Here is a 20,753-nt window from a genome sequence, read left to right as displayed (position 1 = left end):
CAGGATTTCCAGAGTTTGCTGATCCCTATTTTAGGCCATAAAGCTTTTCCCTGAGAGGACTGCAAGACTCCCAGGACAATATCCTCCTCATGAAATGGCTGTGCCTTCCGACCCCCCTCCCCTCAGCGCCCTGTTGTGGGCGGAGCTTACAAATACAGTTTCCTGGTGTGCAGAAGGCGCATTCTCATAAATTACTGAGGGACATTGAGCCGACAGGAGACTATCAGTCACGTTACACGTGCTGGCTGTATCAGTGCATCATGGGAGATGTAGTTCTGTGTGCGGCAGAGGCACTACGCATTTCCTCACCTAGAACTACATTTCCCAGGAGCATAGACCGGCTTGCTGCGCCGGGGGCCAATCGCTGCTGTGTGAACCTTCGAGGGCATGGTAGAAAGCAGGAGGGCAGGCATGGAGGAGAAGGGGTGTCCGGGCTTGTCATATTGGAGCAGGTAACTGGTGCAAGCATGATGTGCCATGGTCAGATGTGTGTGTGGCGTGCGGGCACAGGTCACCAGTCTCCATATGACATGTATACACATAGGGGCTAATAATTCTACCTGGAGGGGTTGTTTGCTTGTGGAGCGTGTATATAGAATAGATCTATAGCAATATTCCCTCCATAGATGAGGAATGTGAAGGAGACGGATCTCAAGTCCAGATCTATAATGTGTGTATGTGTGTGTGTATATATATATATATATATATACACACACACACACACACCGGTATATAGTTTTATATATATATATATATATATATATTTACATATATACACACACACACACACATATATATGTCCTGTACTAATGGCGGTGCAAACTCCAATAACACAGAAATCAATGGTGATCGCGATGCCACGGGTCACCTGTAAAGTCTCCGAGAAGCCCGACTTGCCATCATATACAGGCCTGTCATAGTGCTGCTTAGGCCGGCTTATGCCTATGGATATTTGTTGGCGTGTAGACACGTCAATATATTATATTGGGAGGATCACAATTAAGAATCTATTATGGCGACTGAAATATTTTAAAAAAATATAAAAAAGTTGTTTTCATAAAGCGCATGTGATGGTAGGGGGTCCCCAGGTACTGACATGCCCCAACATTTGAGCATGCTGGAGGTTGTATATTTTTTTTTATTCCCTGAGAGACATGCATGCTTTATAAAATATATAGAGCCCATATACACAGACCTCCAAGGGTGTATTCACACACAGCAGATTGCTGCAGGAATTTCTTGCATACATCTGAATGAGGTTGCGTCCGTTGTATGTGGATGGATTTCTACAAGACCCCATATGAATGGGAAAATCTGCCCTTCACTGAACAAGTGAGGGTAAGGCTGGCCATGCACCTAGGATAGCTGATCACTGTCTCTCCTGACCCCTCCATACACTTGCATGCTCAGCTCAGCCTAGCATATGTGTGTCCTGAGGGAGAAAGCAGCTCCCAGACTCCTAGTAGTGGCATATCTTCCATCCTGACTACTCAAGGACTGGGCAGTTGAAATCCAATTGCCTTATCTTTATTTCCTCCAATATTTGCTGTCGGGGAGAGTCGGGAGATCCCCATACACATTGGCGGGTTTGGTCGACATTTATCTGATGCGTATGGCCGTCTTAAGTCCAGTCTCATGATATTGATGACCTATCCACTGGATGGGTGGGCGTCTGACTCCTGTCAGCCCTATAGATCAGCTTTCTGAAGAAGATTTGTTGCCTGTGCAAGTGCTGCAGTATTTACATGCACACTGTCACCGTTGTAGCGGCGGTACAGTATTATTATGGGGCGCCGGGAGTCAGACCCCCACTGATCTGATATTGATGACCCATCCTGAGGATGGGTCATAATTTTCATTAAACTAGACTATCCCTTTAAGTTTATATGCAGAAGATGTGCTGCACAAATGTCTACGACTGTCCCCTGTCCCTGCTGAAATCCATATGCATGATGCAGAGCGACTTCATTCACCAAATCTGCCAAATGTGAACGAGAGCCAAGGCTTTACACAGACTTGATGAGGTTGTAACAGTGAGAATGGGTGACGCAAAAATAATCTTGTGATTCCTAAAGGTTATGTACACCTTCAAGAGCAATTTCTTTATGATTGCATTTTACTCATTTTTGTCTAAAAATCTTTTTTTTTTATTGGTCTTTATTAAAAATATTGAGCCTTTCTGTCACAAAGGGTTAACTGTTTATCTAGCTGTGTGAATAGTACTTAAAGGGGTTGTCCGGGTTCAGAGCTGAACCCGGACATACCTCCATTTTCACCCAAGCAGCCCTCCTGACTTAAGCATCGGAGCAGTTCATGCTCTGATGCTCTCCTTTGCCTTGAGTCTTGATGGCACATACCACATTTGACCTCTCAGAAACATGGTTACTACCAACAGATCATATGCCTTCTTTTGATGATATCACAGCTTCCAATTTCTGTGTATCTCCTCTACCTAGTTTCATCGTCATTATTAGATTATTATGTGATCAGTGATTAGTAACGTTTTCAGCCAGTATTTTAATGACGCTGCTTTTTGATTTGCATTTACAGCTGAAGAGCTCATCTGAGGAGATCCCTGTCCATTCTTCTCGTGGAGAGTTGTCATCTAGTTCATGATCAGACTCTCAAAGAGCAAGTTGCTAATATGTCCGGGTTAGCCTTTTGCCAGCTCCGAACGTTACATAGGACTGCTTTGCTGCTAGCATCTTCACAGAGACCAGGCCCTGAACAATGTCCGTCCCAAAGAGACTGTTTTGGTTCTAGAAGGACCGTGTGTATTTCCGCCATATCACAGCCAGAAGGCGAGCCTCTAGCGGGGAAAGAACAGAGACTGCTGAATAACATTTATGGAGGTCTAGTAAATGGACAAAGAGCCTGCCTGGCTGAAGCCATAACACTAATCGAGTCTACTCATCTGCGGAAAAGGCAGATAGCCCAAATACTGTTGCAGAAGGTACTATCCCATCACCGGGAACAGGAGCGATTAAAGAACGGAAAACCTCTAGCGTTTAGAGTGGGTCAGTGTTGTGTTCTGTGCTTACATTTATGATCAGCCATTCGGTTTGCGTGTTATCAATCTTATGTGGTACGGTTGAAAAAAGACCTATCCATCAAGTTCAACAAAAAGATGGGAGGGGATGTGGATGAAGGGAAGGACGTGTGGGAACCAGAATTCTACCCATTTTCATGAGCATTATTAAGGGCATCTGTCCTTGTACCTATGACACTGGCTGACCTGTTACATGTGCACTTGGCAGCTGAAGGCATCTATGTTGGTCCCATGTTCATATGTGACCACATTGCTGAGAAAAATGAAGCTGTAATATATGCAAATCAGCCTCTAGGAGCAACGGGGGCGTTACCATTACTCCTAGAAGCTCTGCGCTTTCTACAACTGCCACGTCCTCTCCACTTTGACTTTAGGAGAAGTCAGGACCAGGCGTGATGACATTTTCACTGTCTGGTGCTGTCAAAGTGCAGAGGACACAGCAGTTGCAAGAGAGCAGAGCCTCTAGGTATAATGGCAATGCCTCCATTGCTCTTAGAGGCTCATTTACATATAATAAAACATTGTTTTTCTCAGCGTTGCGGGCACATATGAACATGGGACCAACATAGATGCCTTCAGCTGCCAAGTGCACATGTAACAGGTCAGCCAGTGTCATAGGTACAAATCTGCTGACAGATGTCTTTTAAGATTATACTGTTCTAAGAAATCATCCAAGCCTGTTCCTACCGCATCCTGAGGTAGACTATTCCACAGATTTACAGATATTACAGTAAAGATGCCTTGACGCCTCCCTAGACTGAACTTTATCTTCACCAGTTGGAGGCTGTGACCCCCTTATTTTTTTGACGGGATTTTACATGGAACAGCTTTTCACCATATTTTTTGTGTGGGCCATATAGGTTTATCATGTACCCAATTAGATGTCTGGTCTCACGACTAAATCAATTAAATTCCTTTAGGCCCCATGCACATGATCGTATGTGTCCGCAAATCGCAGATGCCAACAGAGTGCTTGCTGCCATTTTTTAAACACCTGTAGAAATGTCCTATTTAAATAATAGATAATCTGCCTGTTTAGCCACTGAGTTGTATTTTACAGCATTTTGCATAAATTATTGCTAGGAGTTAGTGTTACCAGAGATGGGCATCATCTATTAGGCCCCTATCACACGGGCGAGTATTCCGCGCGGGTGCAATGCGTGAGGTGAACGCATTGCACCCGCACTGAATCCCGACCCATTCATTTCTATGGGGCTGTTCACATGAGCTGTGATTTTCACGCATCACCTATGCGTTGTGTGAAAATCGCAGCATTCTCTTTTTTGTGCGTTTTGCACGTAACGCAGGCCCCATAGAAATAAATGGGGTTGCGTGAAAATCACAAGCAAGTGCGGATGCGGTGCGATTTTCACGCACGGTTGCTAGGAGACGATCGGGATGGAGAACCGATCATTATTATTTTCCCTTATAACATGGTTATAAGGGAAAATAATAGCATTCTGAATACAGAATGCATAGTAAAATAGCGCTGGAGGGGTTAAAAAATAAAATAAAATAATGTAACTCACCTTAGTCCACTTGATCGCGATGCCGGCATCTCCTTCTGTCTTCATCTTAGCTGTGTGGAGGAACAGGACCTGTGGTGACGTCACTCCGGTCATCACATGATCCATCACCATGGTAAAAGATCATGTGATGACCGGAGTGACGTCACCACAGGTCCTGTTACTGCACACAGCTAAGATGAAGACAGAAGGAGATGCCGGCTGCGCGATCAAGTGGATTAAGGTGAGTTACATTTTTTTACATTTTTTTTTAACCCCTCCAGCGCTATTGTACTATGCATTCTGTATTCAGAATGCTATTATTTTCCCTTATAACCATGTTATAAGGGAAAATAATACAATCTAAATCTACAGAACACCGATCCCAAGCCCGAACTTCTGTGAATAAGTTCGGGTACCAAACATGCGTGATTTTTCTCACGTGAGTGCAAAACGCATTACAATGTTTTGCACTCGCGCAGAAAAATCGCGCGTGTTCCCGCAACGCACCCGCACATTTTCCCGCAACGCCCGTGTGAAACCAGCCTTAGGGTTCTCTGCTATGTATAATGTGTTTTTCATTACACTTTTCTACTTTCGTTGTATTAGTGCATATCTAACAAAAACTTCATTCAGTATTACTCCTCACTTATGAGATGTTATTGGTTGAGTAGACTAAAGGTGGCCCTTTATAAAACAATTTGCTCCCAATATTCCTATATTTTTCAATACTGCATATCAAAACTAGATATCAATCTGCTCCTCTCCTCCTGCTCTATAACATGCTCCCTGCAGCTCAAACACTATGTTCCCTTTAATATGCATTTTCTTCTACAATAGCTGACACTCTGGCTAAATAACACACTGGGCGCTGGTAACCAGGCCTGACTTGTACATCTTCTGGTTTGTAGACATAGTTGATACTATGGAGAAATTTGTCATGAGGGGCATATCTGAAGTCAGGTTTGCCTGAGTCTTTGTTGGAGTATTTTGAGCCAAATTTATCAAATGTCACGTTATTTGTTACATTTGGTGCATCTTTAAAGAGGACCTTTTATGGGTTCGGACTTAACTAAGTAGCAGGACATTTAGGGCATACATGGGGGATGTCCCTGCACTTACTATTATTTCTGGGCGCCGCTCTGGTCCCCGTTACCTTGTCCCGTGCTGTATGCTAATCACTAGCATCGGAACACCAGGCATGAGACATCAGCTTCTCTCCCTGGATGTTCCTTCTCCCTGGCTGTAGCGCTGTCCAATCGCAGCGCAGAGCGTCACAGGGAGCAGGCGAGTTTTTATTTCTCCCCTGCTGTGACGCTCTGCGCTGCGATTGGACAGCGCTACAGGCAGGGAGAAGGAACGATCCAGGAGAGAAGCTGATGTCTCCTGCCTGGTGTTCTGATGCTAGTGATTAGCATACAGCATAGGACAAGGTAATGGGGGCCGGAGTGGCGCCCATAAATAATAGTATGTGCAGGGACATCCCCCATGTATGCCCTAAATGTCCTGCTACTTACTTAATCAAATCTGGACCCATGAAAGGTCCTCTTTAAACCTAACCATTTGTCTAGAAATGCTACTCCAGTTTCTACACCATCACACTACTGGACAGAAAAAATTGACTTTTTGTTGCAGTGATAAATCTGGAGTGAAACTCATTGACATAGCTAACCACAACCACTTTTCCATTCAAGTCTAGAGTGAGTGTATAAAAATGCAAAAGGAAAACATTTTGTTCAAGTGACCTCAAAAAATTGTGAAGGCCCTGTTTTGTGACTCTTAGAAGGCAGAATTATTTCTGGAGTTCAAGCGTGATAAATCCCCCCTTTGAGTCCAGTGAAGGAACTGTTGCCGAGCTCTTCATGTCTTTCTCCATTTCTCAGTAACTGTGTGCTGATGTGTATACCAAGTTCATTTTGTTTCTTATCATCTTGGCCTCAGGTCTGTCCGGCCCTCCAGGTGCTGGAAAGTCCACGTTTATTGAATACTTTGGTAAAATGCTGACCGGAGAGGGCCATAAAGTTGCGGTTTTAGCTGTTGACCCTTCTTCCAGCACCAGTGGTGGTAAGTTGAAGGATTTTTCTTTTTCAGGTGCTGCTCATTGATTGTAAAATGTAAATAAAGTTTGACCCTAGGAGTGGTATGTATCGCTATTTGGCGAAGCAGTAGCACTATAAATACAGCGTGTTCTTGTTCACACTAGCACTAAACTGTGACAGGAACAGCCTGCTCGAGATTATAGCATCTGGAAAATGCCGTAACCGCCAGGCGTAGCAACCGGCCTGTTTCCGGCATTAGTGGCGAGACTCGGCTGGACAAATACAGCTGCAAGAAGCAGTTTTTGTCCGACACAAATAAGGGAAACAGGCCTGGATACCTGCCAGGCCCCATTATAGTCAATGGGCTTCAGCAGGGAAATCTATTTTCAAGCTATGCCGGATGCGATGAACTCCAGCATGCTGTTTTCTCTACCGGAACAGTTTAGCGCTACCTTAAGGCTGTATTGAAATACTTGTAAAATATAGTGCTAAGTCCAGATTGTGTCCATATTCATTAAACGTTTAAATTTGAAGTGTTTTGTCAGGAGTTTTCAGCCCTATTGTATCCTGTTTTGTGGCCATAAGTTCAGACATAAATATGGTTGAAAAGGAGACTTTATACATGTTGTATCGCCATCTAGGAGACCATAGGCCCAAGTATCTAGTAACTTCAAGCAAGGGATGCCCCACCTATGACACATGGTTATCACTTCACATCCCAGCGGCACCCTGGTGGGTCATATTCCTGCGTTCTCCTAACTTCAATTTGGGGGAAAAGAGAGGCTGCATTTCATAGAATATCGCTGCACACAAAACCTTGTATAGATTGTTACGCTGACTATAAACAGTTTTGCCTGGCCGTGGGGGCAGGTTACTATTAAAGGGGACCTAAACCTTTGGTGATGTCATGATGGTGCAGCAGCAATTCTCTCTGCACTGATGAGTTTACCTGCTCTGCTCGGTGTTTCCAGAGTGCGAAGTGCTGTGTTTCCGTACTCATGCTGGGAATGCTGAGTAGAGCCGAGGAAACCCAACAGTGCATATCGCTCTGAGAAGTGCTGCTGCACGATCATGATTTCACCAAAGGTCCCCTTTGTTTGCCAGGCTGGACCTGTAGCGGTTATCCACCTGCGGGTCCTGCATCCGGACCCCACAGCCGGGCTGCACCGTCTACACACAGATTGAGTATGGATCCACAGAAAATATATGGGATCCATACTTCGCACTCTGGAAACACCGAGCAGAGCAGGTAAACTCATCAGTGCAGAGAGAATCGCTGCTGCACCATCATGACATCACCAAAGGTTTAGGTCCCCTTTATTAGTAACCTGCCCCCACTGCCAGACAAAGCCATTTATAGGCAGTGTAACAAGCTATACAAGGTTTTGTGTGCAGTGATATTCTGTGAAATGCAGCCTCCCTTTTGCCCAAAGTACAAGATATTTGGAGGCAGGTCAGAAACAATAATGTATAAGAATAATAAGCTTGTACTGAGTTCTGCGCCAAATCTACGATGTCTTGAATGTGTGTGCCGGGGTATATCTTTGTACTGTTTATACCCCTTGCTGTGGATATCAGTTAGTTTCTATAGTGTCCCTACCTACCAGGCAACAAAAAGGTAAGTCATAACTTCATATGGTGTGTATTCAGGGGCGTAGCTATAGGGGGTGCAGAGGCAGCAGTCGCTACTGGGCCCAAGAGCCTGAGGGGGCACTGGGGCCGATAATCTTCAAGTTAGTCCTCTGGCTGGAGGGAAGAGGTTAGGTCAAGAATTTGGTTGGTTTAAATTTTTGTCTCAGGCAGCAGGAAGTCTATGTGCTCCTCTGCCCCTTGCCATAAAGCACTGAGGGAAGGGGGGCCCAAGATGAATTCTTGCACCAGGGCCCATGAACCTTTAGCTATGCCCCTGTGTGTATTTCTGCATTGACTAACGCAGACTACATATCCAGGACCTTCCAAAGAAGGAGTCAACAAAAACAATTGGGGAAAATTAGACGTATCTACAAGGGAAGTTGCAGCACCAGTAATAAAAAAAAAAATCTGAAGCTGTATTTCATTGTGTCTTTGTCGTGACACGTCTTGTGGTTCTGTAGTTTTCTATTGTTGTTTACATTCCAGCGTTAGGTTTCAGTGTAGTCCTGCTGCCAAAATATCCTCATTCATACATAGCAATAATTAAGAGGGTCATGATATTTCTTAGATATTTTTTTGGGGTGGGGGAAGGTGGTTTTCCCCACAAGTCCCATAGACTTTGTTACCCAACTTTCTGGTAAACCTGCCCTGTCTTGCAGAATTACAGGAATGATGGACCTAACCCCGTATTTATTGCCAGATTTGGCCTTAGAAGTCAAGGATGGCTGAATGAAAGCGTCTCTAGGAGGTATTATAGCCTCTATACAACCAGCTTTTCTAGAAAAATAACTATATTTGAAAAAAAAAAGTGTTTTCATTTTTCAGTTATCGGAAAAATTGATCTTCATACTGTATTGGGATGACAGGTAGGTGGGCAGGTAGGCTGGAGCTGCAGTGCTAAAGTTCATGAAATCCTTTTCATGTGGATTTTAGGTTCCCTTCTTGGAGATAAAACCAGAATGACCGAGCTGTCTAGAGATATGAATGCTTACATTAGGCCCTCTCCAACCAGGGGGACCTTGGGAGGAGTCACCAGGACAACTAATGAAGCCATTCTACTGTGCGAGAGTGGAGGCTATGACATTGTCCTTGTGGAAACTGTAGGTAAGGACCAAATTTATAGCTAACTTGCTGTTGACAAGGGTATAATCATATTAACCATGCTGGATTTCTTATGGCAATAACGATATTTAAACGCTTCCTCTCACTGCAAATAATCATGGTCTACTGCTACTGTACCACTATCCAAAACAACCATCATCCTCTCACAGCATTCCAGTTCTCCTCACTTCCTCTGTCTCTTTACTGATATTAGCCACTGCCAACACTTTGATACCAATCTGTGATCACCTGTCACGGATGAGGATTAGGAGGAAATGCCAAACTGACAACCAGGAGGGAAAGGGAAAGCCACTAGGCCTCAATACTAGAGACAGGAAAAGGTCACCTCCTAGTAACCCTACTCCTGGCCCTGACTCCTAACTGTATGGGAACCCCTTGAAGGTAGAAATGCCCATAACCTAGGACCCTGAAGACCCTAGAGAGCCCTAAGAATATTGTTAGGGCTGAGGCCCCCCGTTCCTTCCCCGATTAAGGAACAGGCGTCTCCCTGAGGCCTAGTAACAAAACACAAACAAACGCAAGATTTAAATTCTGTAGTGACGGATGAGACGTTCTGTAGAGACAACCTCACACCAGCTCAGCCAAACCCAAATAATGCTATCTACCGCACAGTCAGAAAGGTGGGGCAACACTAAATAGGGTATAGTAATGAGTACTAAGCTACACCTGAAACAGGGGGTGAGGTCACAAACAAACACTGAATAAAGAGTAATTAAAGAGGCTGTTAGATTCCTCCACGCTCCGCCAGTCTCCTTGATCTCTTGACATTTGTCACAGAAGGGACCGTGACATCACCATGATTAAACCCTACAGTGCTGATCAAAGCAATGACAAATGGATGGGGCAACGCTTATCACTTTTTTGCCAGCCTCCTCATTGGGGTTTGCTGGATATAATAAATAATCGAATACAATACATTTTTTTTTATAAGAAACAGAATAAAATACGATGGTGGACATGCTTTCTTTTGCTTTTATATAAAAAAAATATCATAAATATTTAGCACTAACTTATGTGCACCCCCAAAATAATGCCTACAAAATCTCCAACTTGCCCCACAAAAAAGGTCTCAAATAGCACAGTAAAAATAAAATCATTGACTGCAGCGGTACATGTGACCCCATCCAGGGGTGCACCTAGCCTTTCTGCGGCCTCAGGCGAAAATTAAAAAAGCAACCCCCTCCCATACCAAATTTTCAACTTAACCCCTTCCCTCCTAACATTACATATATCACTACAGAACATACAGGTAATACAGCGCCACATACCTCTTACATCCAGTGACGTCTCATTTTATGTAGATGTTCTCTTTTCTCATCTTCTCCTTTCAGACCAAACCACCATTTTGCAGCCATTTCTTGTCTTTGCAGTTTGACAAAAAAAACATTAGTTTACTACTTTTCCATCATTCTCCCATCTCCTGGACAAATCATCCTACCACCCCCAATGCTGTGCTCCCCAATATTATACTTCAGAAACAGATAAACTACCCTGATAATACTAGTACCACCCAGATAGTGCACTTCAAAGATTATTGGCACGCAGTGTCCTAAAATAACTGAGCCCAGCAAATAGTGCCCCTGGGGACTCAAAGCGCTGTGACCCTGTATTCTGCAGTCTCTAAGGCTCAGGAAAATAGGTGGGTTTTTAGCCTTATCTTAAAGCTGTCCACAGAAGGGGCCCTTCGCACTGATTGTGGGAGTGAGTTCCACAGAGTAGTGGCTGCATAGGAAAATGCCTGTGCACCAAATGATTTTAAGTGGATCCTGGGAATAACCAAATTTATCCTATTGGCGGAGCGGAGGGGGCCCCAGTAGATCCCATCAGTGTCCCCCATAATTTGCAAGTATAAAATACTCCTTCTTAGTCGATGACCCTATAGTACTCCCTTTCCCCATAGTACCCATCATAATATGTCCCAGTATAAAATGCCCCAATACAGAGCCCTCTATATAAAATACCCCTTCTTTGTGGCCTCAGTAGATGCCCCCATAGTGTTCCCCTTCCCCTATAGTGCCCCCCATATAAAATACCCTTTCTTTGTGGCCTCAGTAGATGCCCCCAATAATGTGCCAGTAAGAAGTGCCCCCATAGTGCCACCCAATAATGTGCCAGTAAAAAGTGCCCCCCAATAATGTGCCAGGAAGAAGTGCCCCCATAGTGCAACCTAATGTGCCAGTAAAAAGTGCCCCTATAGGTGCACCCAATAATGTGCCAGTAAGAAGTGCCCCCATAGATGCCCCCCCAATCATGTGCCAGTAAGAAGTGCCCTCCCCCCCCCAATCATGTGCCAGTAAGACGTGCCCCCATAGAGCTCCTCTCCTGTATTTTACCATATAAAAAAAAAAAACTTGCATACTTAGATCCATCAGGCTGGCAGCGATGTGATGCAGGCCTCTTCCGGCCTGTGTCCCGGCCGCCTGCATCGGCCTCTAATAGACTGCAGGCCTAGTGCCTGCAGCCTATCAGAGGAATGGGGAAGGGAGACACCTCTCCCCTGCCATGCAGCATCCATCTGTATCACTGTCCTGAGGACAACAATACAGAAGACTATGGAGATGAGAGCTTCCTTGGAACCAGAAGCCAGCTGAAGGGAACTGGAATGCAGTAGCGGGAAGCAGGTAAGTATAATTTTTTTAGTAGGTGCAACACGGTGGTGGGAACAATTAAAGTCCAGAAGGACAACCCCTTTAAGGGATTATTTACACTTCTTACTAATTACTACAGTGGACCTGACCTTGAGAAGCATATTTTCCAGGACGTCCCTCCATGACAGCACCACTGGAGGATGTCCTATTGATCTCTGTACGGACAGGAAGCAAGAGAGATTAAAAGGCCCCTCCCCGCCCCCACTCTCCAGTGTTCTTCCTGTCCCTACAGGGATAGGGAGCAGAGAAGGAGTCCCTGCTTAGGGATGAAGAGGAGAAGTACCCTATTTAGGAAAAGAAGGCTTAGGGTGAGTTGGGGGATTTATGCCTCCTCACAGTCTCCGGTAGCCTAAGCTAGCACGCCTCTGGGTAGGGGTCCCCTAGCTCTTCCCCGATACCTGTAGGGAGCTTGGTGAAGGGTCCGATCTAAAACTCCTGCATCATCTCTGTGGAGGAAGCTGCGGTATCGGGGAAGTCGATACCGCTTCTGCTAAGGAAGCTCTGGGCTCGGCTGCGGCTCCTCTGGGCTCGCGTCTGTGCACGCGATTGCCGATCAGGTCACGTGACCGGAAGTGCGGGCGCATGCGCTGGAAGAAGATGGCGACGCCCGTTGTTGCATGCTGGAGGCCTTGATTTAGTAAGGCCTTTCATGGGGGTCGACTCTTCCATGGAATGGGTCCCCCAGGAAGAGGAGGAGCGGTGCAACGGCGGAGGGTGGACCTGGGTAAGTCCATTTATATGACAGCAGCTGAGGGGTTCAAACTGTGCATCATGGAGGTCCAGGTATCTGGAAAGCATGAGGCTAGTACAGATTCCCCTGCCCAGGGTTATGTAAGTTACTTTCCCTGTCCTGTTTGTCCGGCATAATGTATGGACTATAGGAATCTCTTGTTCTCTCTCTGCTCTCTTTAGGTTGAGAAAGAGAAAGGACACAAGTCCCATGTAGAAACAAAAAAGAAGGCTAGAAAGTGTGCGACCTGTTCTAAAAGACAAACAATTATGACCTGAGTGCCTTCCAAAAGTTCTTAAAGAGGAGCAGCCTTCTTTTTTGTCAGACTTGAGAGGAAGTTCAGGCGTCTGTGTCTAACCTGGTTCCATCCCCAGTCCCCTCTCCGCCACCGTCTAAGAGACCCAGGGTTCAAATGGGTTCCGACTCTGAAGACGATGGCTTATGTTATTTAGAGGAAAAATTGGAGGAAGATGATCAGTGTTTCCCTTCATCCTTTTAGGAAGAACCGAGGAGGTACCTCTTTTCCTGCGAGGATCTCGATCCCCTTCTAACTGCAGTAAGACAAACTATGGCGCTAGAAGATGAGGAACAGGCCCGGACTATTCAGGATGAGATGTTCGGGGGCCTGAGAGCGGAAAAGAAGAAACTCTTTCCAGTAAACTCAAATTTTAAAGAATTAATAAAGGAGGAGTGGGAAGATGCAGAAAAGTAACTGTATTAACCGCGTGAATTTAAATGCAGACTTCTATTCAATCTAGAAGAGACAACATTATGGGAAGAAATCCCTGAAGTCTACATTCAAGTAGCAAAGGTGACAAAGAAAACTATGGTTCCCTTTGAAGACTCATCTCAGATGAAGGATCTGATGGATCGTTAGATAGATGGATTATTAAAGAAATCGTAGGAACACAAATATTGTTGCCACATCAGTAGCCAGAGCAATGAACCTTTGGCTAGAGCAGCTTGAAAACCATCTCAAATTCAGAACCTCTAGAGATGAGATATTGGCGACTTTACAGAACAGTCGTAAATCAGTAACTTCGCCATATACAAAAAGATTTGGAAGAAGTTTAAATCCTGGTTGTCTCTTAATCATCCAGATAATGCTTTCCCCTCAATAGGTAACATTCTGGATTTTCTTCAGATGGGATTTGATATGGGACTAAAACCTAGTACCCTAAAAGTTCAGATTTCGGCATTAGCCTGTTCTCTGGACACTCCGCTGGCTGAACATAGATGGATAAAAAGATTTGTAAAGGCAGTGTCTAGGATTTAAATGTAGTCCTAAATGCCCTTTGTAATACACCATTTGAACCAGTAGAACATATATCTTATAAGCTTTTGTCCCTCAAAGCCTTGTTCTTGGTAGCTATAACTATGGCCCGTAAAATAGGAGAGATTCAAGCCTTGTCGATTGCTGAACCATACTTGAAGATCTTAGACGACCGTATAATACTAATGCTGGATCAGTCTTTCTTACCAAAGGTGGTCTCTCCTTTTCATAGAAAACAAGAACTAATTCTTCCTTCCTTTTGTGCCTCCCCCAAAAAGCTGCAGGAGGAGCATTTCCATTGTCTAGACGTCAGAAGAATAATCCTGGCATATCTTCAGAGAACAGAATCCTGGAGAAAATCTGCTAATCTTTTTATTCAGTTCGGTGGAAGGAACAGAGGCAGCAAGGCCTCAAAACAGACCTTGGCTAGATGGATTAAAGAGACAATCATGGAATCCTACAGACTTCAGGATGTATCCTGCCCTTTGACTGTGAAAGCCCATTGGACCAGGATCATGGCCGCCTCGTGGGCAGAGAAAAGGCCTGTGTTGATCAAATTTGGAAGGCAGATACTTGGTCTAGTTTTCTTACATTCGCTAAACATTATAGGCTAGACATACTAGCCAACCAAGATCAGGCATTTGGATGGAAAGTCCCCCCTAGTTCTGTCTAATTTGATAGTTCTCCAGTAGTGCTGTCATGGAGGGATGTTTTGGAAACTAAGATTGTCTTACCAGTAAATAGTTTTCTAGGAGTCCGACATGACAGCACCCGGTATTACCCCGCCTTATTTCTTTTTGTTCTGACTTTATGGATCAATGTGATTTTAAACATTGTGAGTTCAAATAAATAAGTTGGATTCTATCCAGTGTAGTAATTTGGAAAACACTGGAGAGTTGGGGAGGGGCCTTTTAATCTCTCTAGTTTCCTGTCCCTACAGAGATCAATAGGACATCCTCCAGTGGTGCTGTCATGTCGGACTCCTGGAAAACCATTTACCGGTAAGACTAAATCTTAGTTTCACTTATTTTACCTATTTATTACCTATTTCTACTCCTCAACATTGAAATTGCAACACCAGGAAAAGTCGTAGAATTAAGGAAATCACAGGATCAATTAATAATATGCAAATTATGAAAATGGAAACAAAACATATGGTTGCTGGTGCACTTTGGAGAAATGGCCGTACTACTGGTTCCACGACCAAATCAATGTAACAATGAGTTGTTAGTATACCTAAAATATAAAGACTTGAGGGGTCTGGCATTATGCCACACCATAATTCCAGGAGTAGGACTGGTGTGACATTCACTTGTAAAGGCCTCTTCATGGTTTTAACAACGTTGTCTCCAGACTCTAGTCTCTAGCTATCATTGTGCCTGAGACAAAAAGGGAACTTATTGCTGAAGAAGATAGACCTCCATTGCAATCTTGCTGTGTACCATGAAAGCATTTGAGAGTGGTAGCATGAGCTCAGTGGAACACCTGCAGCTGGATGTCTTTTATGCCCCTCCTATATGCTACGGATTGGAGCTAGGTGCTTGAAAACTTGATAATCTGCAGATTTTAGCGACACCTGTTACTTCCTTAATTTTCATAACTTTAGAGCTTGTCCTTCTTGGTGTATATAGCGCCAGCATGTTCTGCAGCACTTAACAGATATTGTCATCACTTGATGTCCCCAATGGAGTTTACAATCTGAATACCTTACCATTATGTCTTTGGAGTGCAGGAGGAACTGGATTACCCAGAGGTAAACCAGGCAAACACAGGCGGAACATACAAACCTCATGCATATGTTGCCCTTGATTGTCCATGTAAAAGGACTGTTAGGCCATCAAACTATTTTTTTCTTCAATTATTATTATCTCCAGGTTTGACTTAAGATTGCATATATTTTTCACACACATTTTGAGATTTGTCTTTCAGGCCCATCATTGTCTTAGCACCAACTGCAGATTTTTATTTATTTTCTCTTCACAGTTTTTAGACTATCAGTAGAAGGTCAGTTTCGGGTTTTGGTAGATTGTATGCCATCAGCTTCTCTGAGTGCTCTTGATTTTGGGAAGTTAGATCACGAGAATGACATTCTTCACCTTCACAGCTTCCCTGATGTGCTGAGTAATATAGAAAGTCTCATTTCCGTGTAGACGATGAGAGTTCCCAGCATTTTGCATTGGTCTTTTCAACAACCATGTTAACTACAGGAACAAAAATCAATAATTCTAATATATATCTTAGTGGTGTCATCCAATAAGTGTTTATTGTCACTGGTGAAGCCACTGGCTCAGGGCTGACTGGGTTCCATTATATTTTGGTCTTGAGGCTTATTGCAATTTATTTGGAAATTAACTTTTCGTGGTCATTCAGACTTCTCCCTCTGTCTTTTCATGTAATGATTGGTTTTACAGTATTCTATTCACAAACTGTGGTATTGCACCATGTGTTTGGTTGGGTTTCCTAAAGAGGTTTTCCGTGACTCCTATAGTGATATTCTATCCTCATGATAGCTCATCAATATTAGATCAGCGGCGGCCTGACTCTAGGAACCCCACCGATCATATGTTTGAGGCCGCATTGAGCAATGCAGCCTCTTCACAGCTAACCAAGCACAATGTTGTGCATATCCCCCACCCCTTGCTTGGGCAGCAGGAACTGCTAAACATTGACCCCCTTGTGCTTGCTAGCGCTTACATCACGCTGTACATTCCTGTACAGCGCCTCCATGTGGGCACTTAATGCGGCAGTAGCGGCCACCCACAGGTTGGTGAAGCAGGAGAAGCTGAGCCAGACACATAAGTTAGTGCAGCAGTAGCTTCTGCTACACTCATGAGTACAAGACATAGTGGAGTCCCCCGCCTGGTACCACTCACACCATGCTGTACAGTCCTGTACAGTGCTTCAACATGGGCACTGACTGTGAGTGTAAAAGGAGCTGCTCTCCGCTACACTGGTGAGTGGTTGGCACAGCATCGTTTTCCCCCTTCCCCTGGTTGGTGAGTGCAAGACACAATTGGAAGAAAAGACCGGCACTCACTTAGTCTTCTGCAAATTGAATATTTTAATCGTCACATATAATGCAATTCTGTGACGCGCGTTTTGGCTCAAAAGCCGAAACGCGCGTCACAGAATTGCATTATATGTGACGATTAAAATATTCAATTCGCAGAAGACTAAGTAAGTGCCGGTCTTTTCTTCCAATACATGTGGGATTGTTATCACGGACACGTGAACCACGCTTCCTGAACAGAGTGCCGGCTGATCATTACCTGATTGCAAGACACAATGTCAACAGTATAAACAATTAGGTGTCAAGTCCCCATCTGTTGGCCCACATATATACCTTATCTTCCAGACTATAAGACGCACCCCAGGTTTAGACAGCAGAAAATAAGAAAGAAAATAATTTCAACTTATTAAACCTTCCCTGGTGGTTTAATCAAGTGGAGGGCTCAAGGTCAGTAACTTACACACATACAGCACTGCTTCATACACACCTGACAAACACAGCTCTTCTACACGGCTGACTTACAAACACAGCACATGTGCATACACCCCATGACAAATACATATCTGTAACACAGCTGACGTATACATGCACACCACATTTGCATACACGCCGTGACAAACACAGCCTGCTAAATGCTATAGACACCTAAAAACACCACTCTGCTGCATATAAATCTTTCTCTCAGATACACTTTATTATTTTTATTAAAATATCTCATTTCTCTGCAATTACACCATAGTTTTCTCTTCCTGGTTCTGGCCCCTCCGACTCATGACATCATAAAAAGTTCTTTTAGCTTTCAGTGATCAGAGGTTTTTTTTCTCCTTTCACTGTATCTGAGGACTTTTCAGCATGGAGATGGCTGTGTTCTTCAAGACTGTGCACCCTCCTGCCTGCACTGATCATACAGATTGGTGTCAGGCAGGGAGAGAGAGAGAAGTGTGCAGACGCACACCTCTTTTGCTGAAAGTGCTGTGTCAGATCATTAAGGAAGCTGTCAGGGAGGTCTGGCACTGCTGGACCACCCTGACTGCGGTGAAATGCCTTAGTGTGTCATGTGGTCATCCAACCACATGGTGGGAGTATTTCTGTTACAAACCAACACAGGACAACACTAATACATATACGTGTGTGTATATACAGGGAGTGCAGAATTATTAGGCAAATGAGTATTTTGACCACATCATCCTCTTTATGCATGTTGTCTTACTCCAAGCTGTATAGGCTCGAAAGCCTACTACCAATTAAGCATATTAGGTGATGTGCATCTCTGTAATGAGAAGGGGTGTGGTCTAATGACATCAACACCCTATATCAGGTGTGCATAATTATTAGGCAACTTCCTTTTCTTTGGCAAAATGGGTCAAAAGAAGGACTTGACAGGCTCAGAAAAGTCAAAAATAGTGAGATATCTTGCAGAGGGATGCAGCACTCTTAAAATTGCAAAGCTTCTGAAGCGTGATCATCGAACAATCAAGCGTTTCATTCAAAATAGTCAACAGGGTCGCAAGAAGCGTGTGGACAAACCAAGGCGCAAAATAACTGCCCATGAACTGAGAAAAGTCAAGCGTGCAGCTGCCAAGATGCCACTTGCCACCAGTTTGGCCATATTTCAGAGCTGCAACATCACTGGAGTGCCCAAAAGCACAAGGTGTGCAATACTCAGAGACATGGCCAAGGTAAGAAAGGCTGAAAGACGACCACCACTGAACAAGACACACAAGCTGAAACATCAAGACTGGGCCAAGAAATATCTCAAGACTGATTTTTCTAAGGTTTTATGGACTGATGAAATGAGAGTGAGTCTTGATGGGCCAGATGGATGGGCCCGTGGCTGGATTGGTAAAGGGCAGAGAGCTCCAGTCCGACTCAGACGCCAGCAAGGTGGAGGTGGAGTACTGGTTTGGGCTGGTATCATCAAAGATGAGCTTGTGGGGCCTTTTCGGGTTGAGGATGGAGTCAAGCTCAACTCCCAGTCCTACTGCCAGTTTCTGGAAGACACCTTCTTCAAGCAGTGGTACAGGAAGAAGTCTGCATCCTTCAAGAAAAACATGATTTTCATGCAGGACAATGCTCCATCACACACGTCCAAGTACTCCACAGCGTGGCTGGCAAGAAAGGATATAAAAGAAGAAAATCTAATGACATGGCCTCCTTGTTCACCTGATCTGAACCCCATTGAGAACCTGTGGTCCATCATCAAATGTGAGATTTACAAGGAGGGAAAACAGTACACCTCTCTGAACAGTGTCTGGGAGGCTGTGGTTGCTGCTGCACGCAATGTTGATGGTGAACAGATCAAAACACAGAACACAGAAAGGTGGCTATATTGGTCACTGATTTGTTTTTGTTTTGTTTTTGAATGTCAGAAATGTATATTTGTGAATGTTGAGATGTTATATTGGTTTCACTGGTAAAAATAAATAATTGAAATGGGTATATATTTGTTTTTTGCTAAGTTGCCTAATAATTATGCACAGTAATAGTCACCTGCACACACAGATATCCCCCTAAAATAGCTAAACCTAAAAACAAACTAAAAACTACTTCCAAAAATATTCAGCTTTGATATTAATGAGTTTTTTGGGTTCATTGAGAACATGGTTGTTGTTCAATAATAAAATTAATCCTCAAAAATACAACTTGCCTAATAATTCTGCACTCCCTGTATATGTGTGTGTGTGTGTGTGTATATATATATATATATATATATATATATATATATATATATATATATTCAGTGTATCTCTCTTTCTCTCTCTCTCTCTCAATATATATATATATATATATATATATATTTATATATATTTTATTACTTGACTTTCTCGTCTTCATTACCTCATTACCACCTCTCTAGGGTGCTCGATAACTTTCCTCTATCCTCACTCTACTAATCTTCATCTATTATGCTACCTCTTTTACTTACCCCTTATCTACTCCTCTAATGTATGATCTGAGCATCTTGCAGATGAGTTTCCTGTGTGCCCTGTACACAAACCAAGAATCTTGACATTTATTGTTGTATTTTGTCATCCTGCAGGAGTGGGGCAATCAGAGTTTGCAGTGGCTGACATGGTTGACATGTTTGTGTTGATGCTGCCACCAGCAGGGGGCGATGAGTTGCAGGTATATTACTACTTTTCATTTATAGGGAATCCCGACATTTACTAAAGCCGTGTTTCCCAACCAGTGTGCCTCCAGCTGTTGCAAAACTACAACTCCCAGCATGCCTGGACAGCCTTTGGCTGTGCGGGCATGCTGGGAGTTGTAGTTTTGCAACAGCTGGAGGCACACTGGTTGGGAAACACTGTACTAAAGAATGCGCCTCTCTTTTATTATCGTACAGGGTTTACTATATATTACATTACCAAGAAAAAAAATAGAACATATCCTGTAGCAATGTTGTTAATCTGCATTGGTTCTAATAAATTCTCTCTGTTGTCTCCTCTTTAAATATTTATCCAGCGGGTTAGCCAAGGAATATAAATCAGCTGCTTTTGCTCCAGAAAGCTGACCATATGGGAGCAATCACTTAGGTTCCATGTGAGTTAGGCTCGATGACTTGTAATTTGCATTAGCGTTCACCTCTGTCTGCTTCCTGTAGTGCACAGGAAGTTTTATGTGGCATTAGTTTGGAAATGATCTTTTAAATCACTGTAAGTCACAGACGCTGTACAAGTGAGTATGCAAATCAAGCCCATGCTTTAGACCTTCATCTGGATTATCGAGGCTCCTGCCTTCTCCT

At 43.8% G+C, this 20,753-nt stretch overlaps 1 protein-coding gene across 1 annotated transcript in view; it reads left to right on the top strand.

The window, feature by feature from the left end:
• Nucleotides 1–325: 325 nt before the first annotated feature.
• The window catches only part of MMAA (metabolism of cobalamin associated A), a 38,059-nt gene continuing 17,631 nt past the window's right edge, over nucleotides 326–20,753 (top strand). Inside the window, exons 1-5 of the mRNA XM_044301050.1 lie at nucleotides 326–452; nucleotides 2,551–3,017; nucleotides 6,496–6,618; nucleotides 9,159–9,329; nucleotides 20,049–20,134. Coding sequence (XP_044156985.1) covers nucleotides 2,645–3,017; nucleotides 6,496–6,618; nucleotides 9,159–9,329; nucleotides 20,049–20,134 — 753 coding nt within the window. The 5' untranslated portion in view covers nucleotides 326–452; nucleotides 2,551–2,644. The remainder of the gene's footprint in view (nucleotides 453–2,550; nucleotides 3,018–6,495; nucleotides 6,619–9,158; nucleotides 9,330–20,048; nucleotides 20,135–20,753) is intronic.

Source organism: Bufo gargarizans, chromosome 1 (genome assembly GCF_014858855.1).
Source record: "Bufo gargarizans isolate SCDJY-AF-19 chromosome 1, ASM1485885v1, whole genome shotgun sequence".
NCBI classification, from domain to species: domain Eukaryota; kingdom Metazoa; phylum Chordata; class Amphibia; order Anura; family Bufonidae; genus Bufo; species Bufo gargarizans.
The sequence above is the reverse complement of the archived record's forward strand: the minus strand, read 5'-3'. Positions and strand labels throughout refer to the sequence as shown.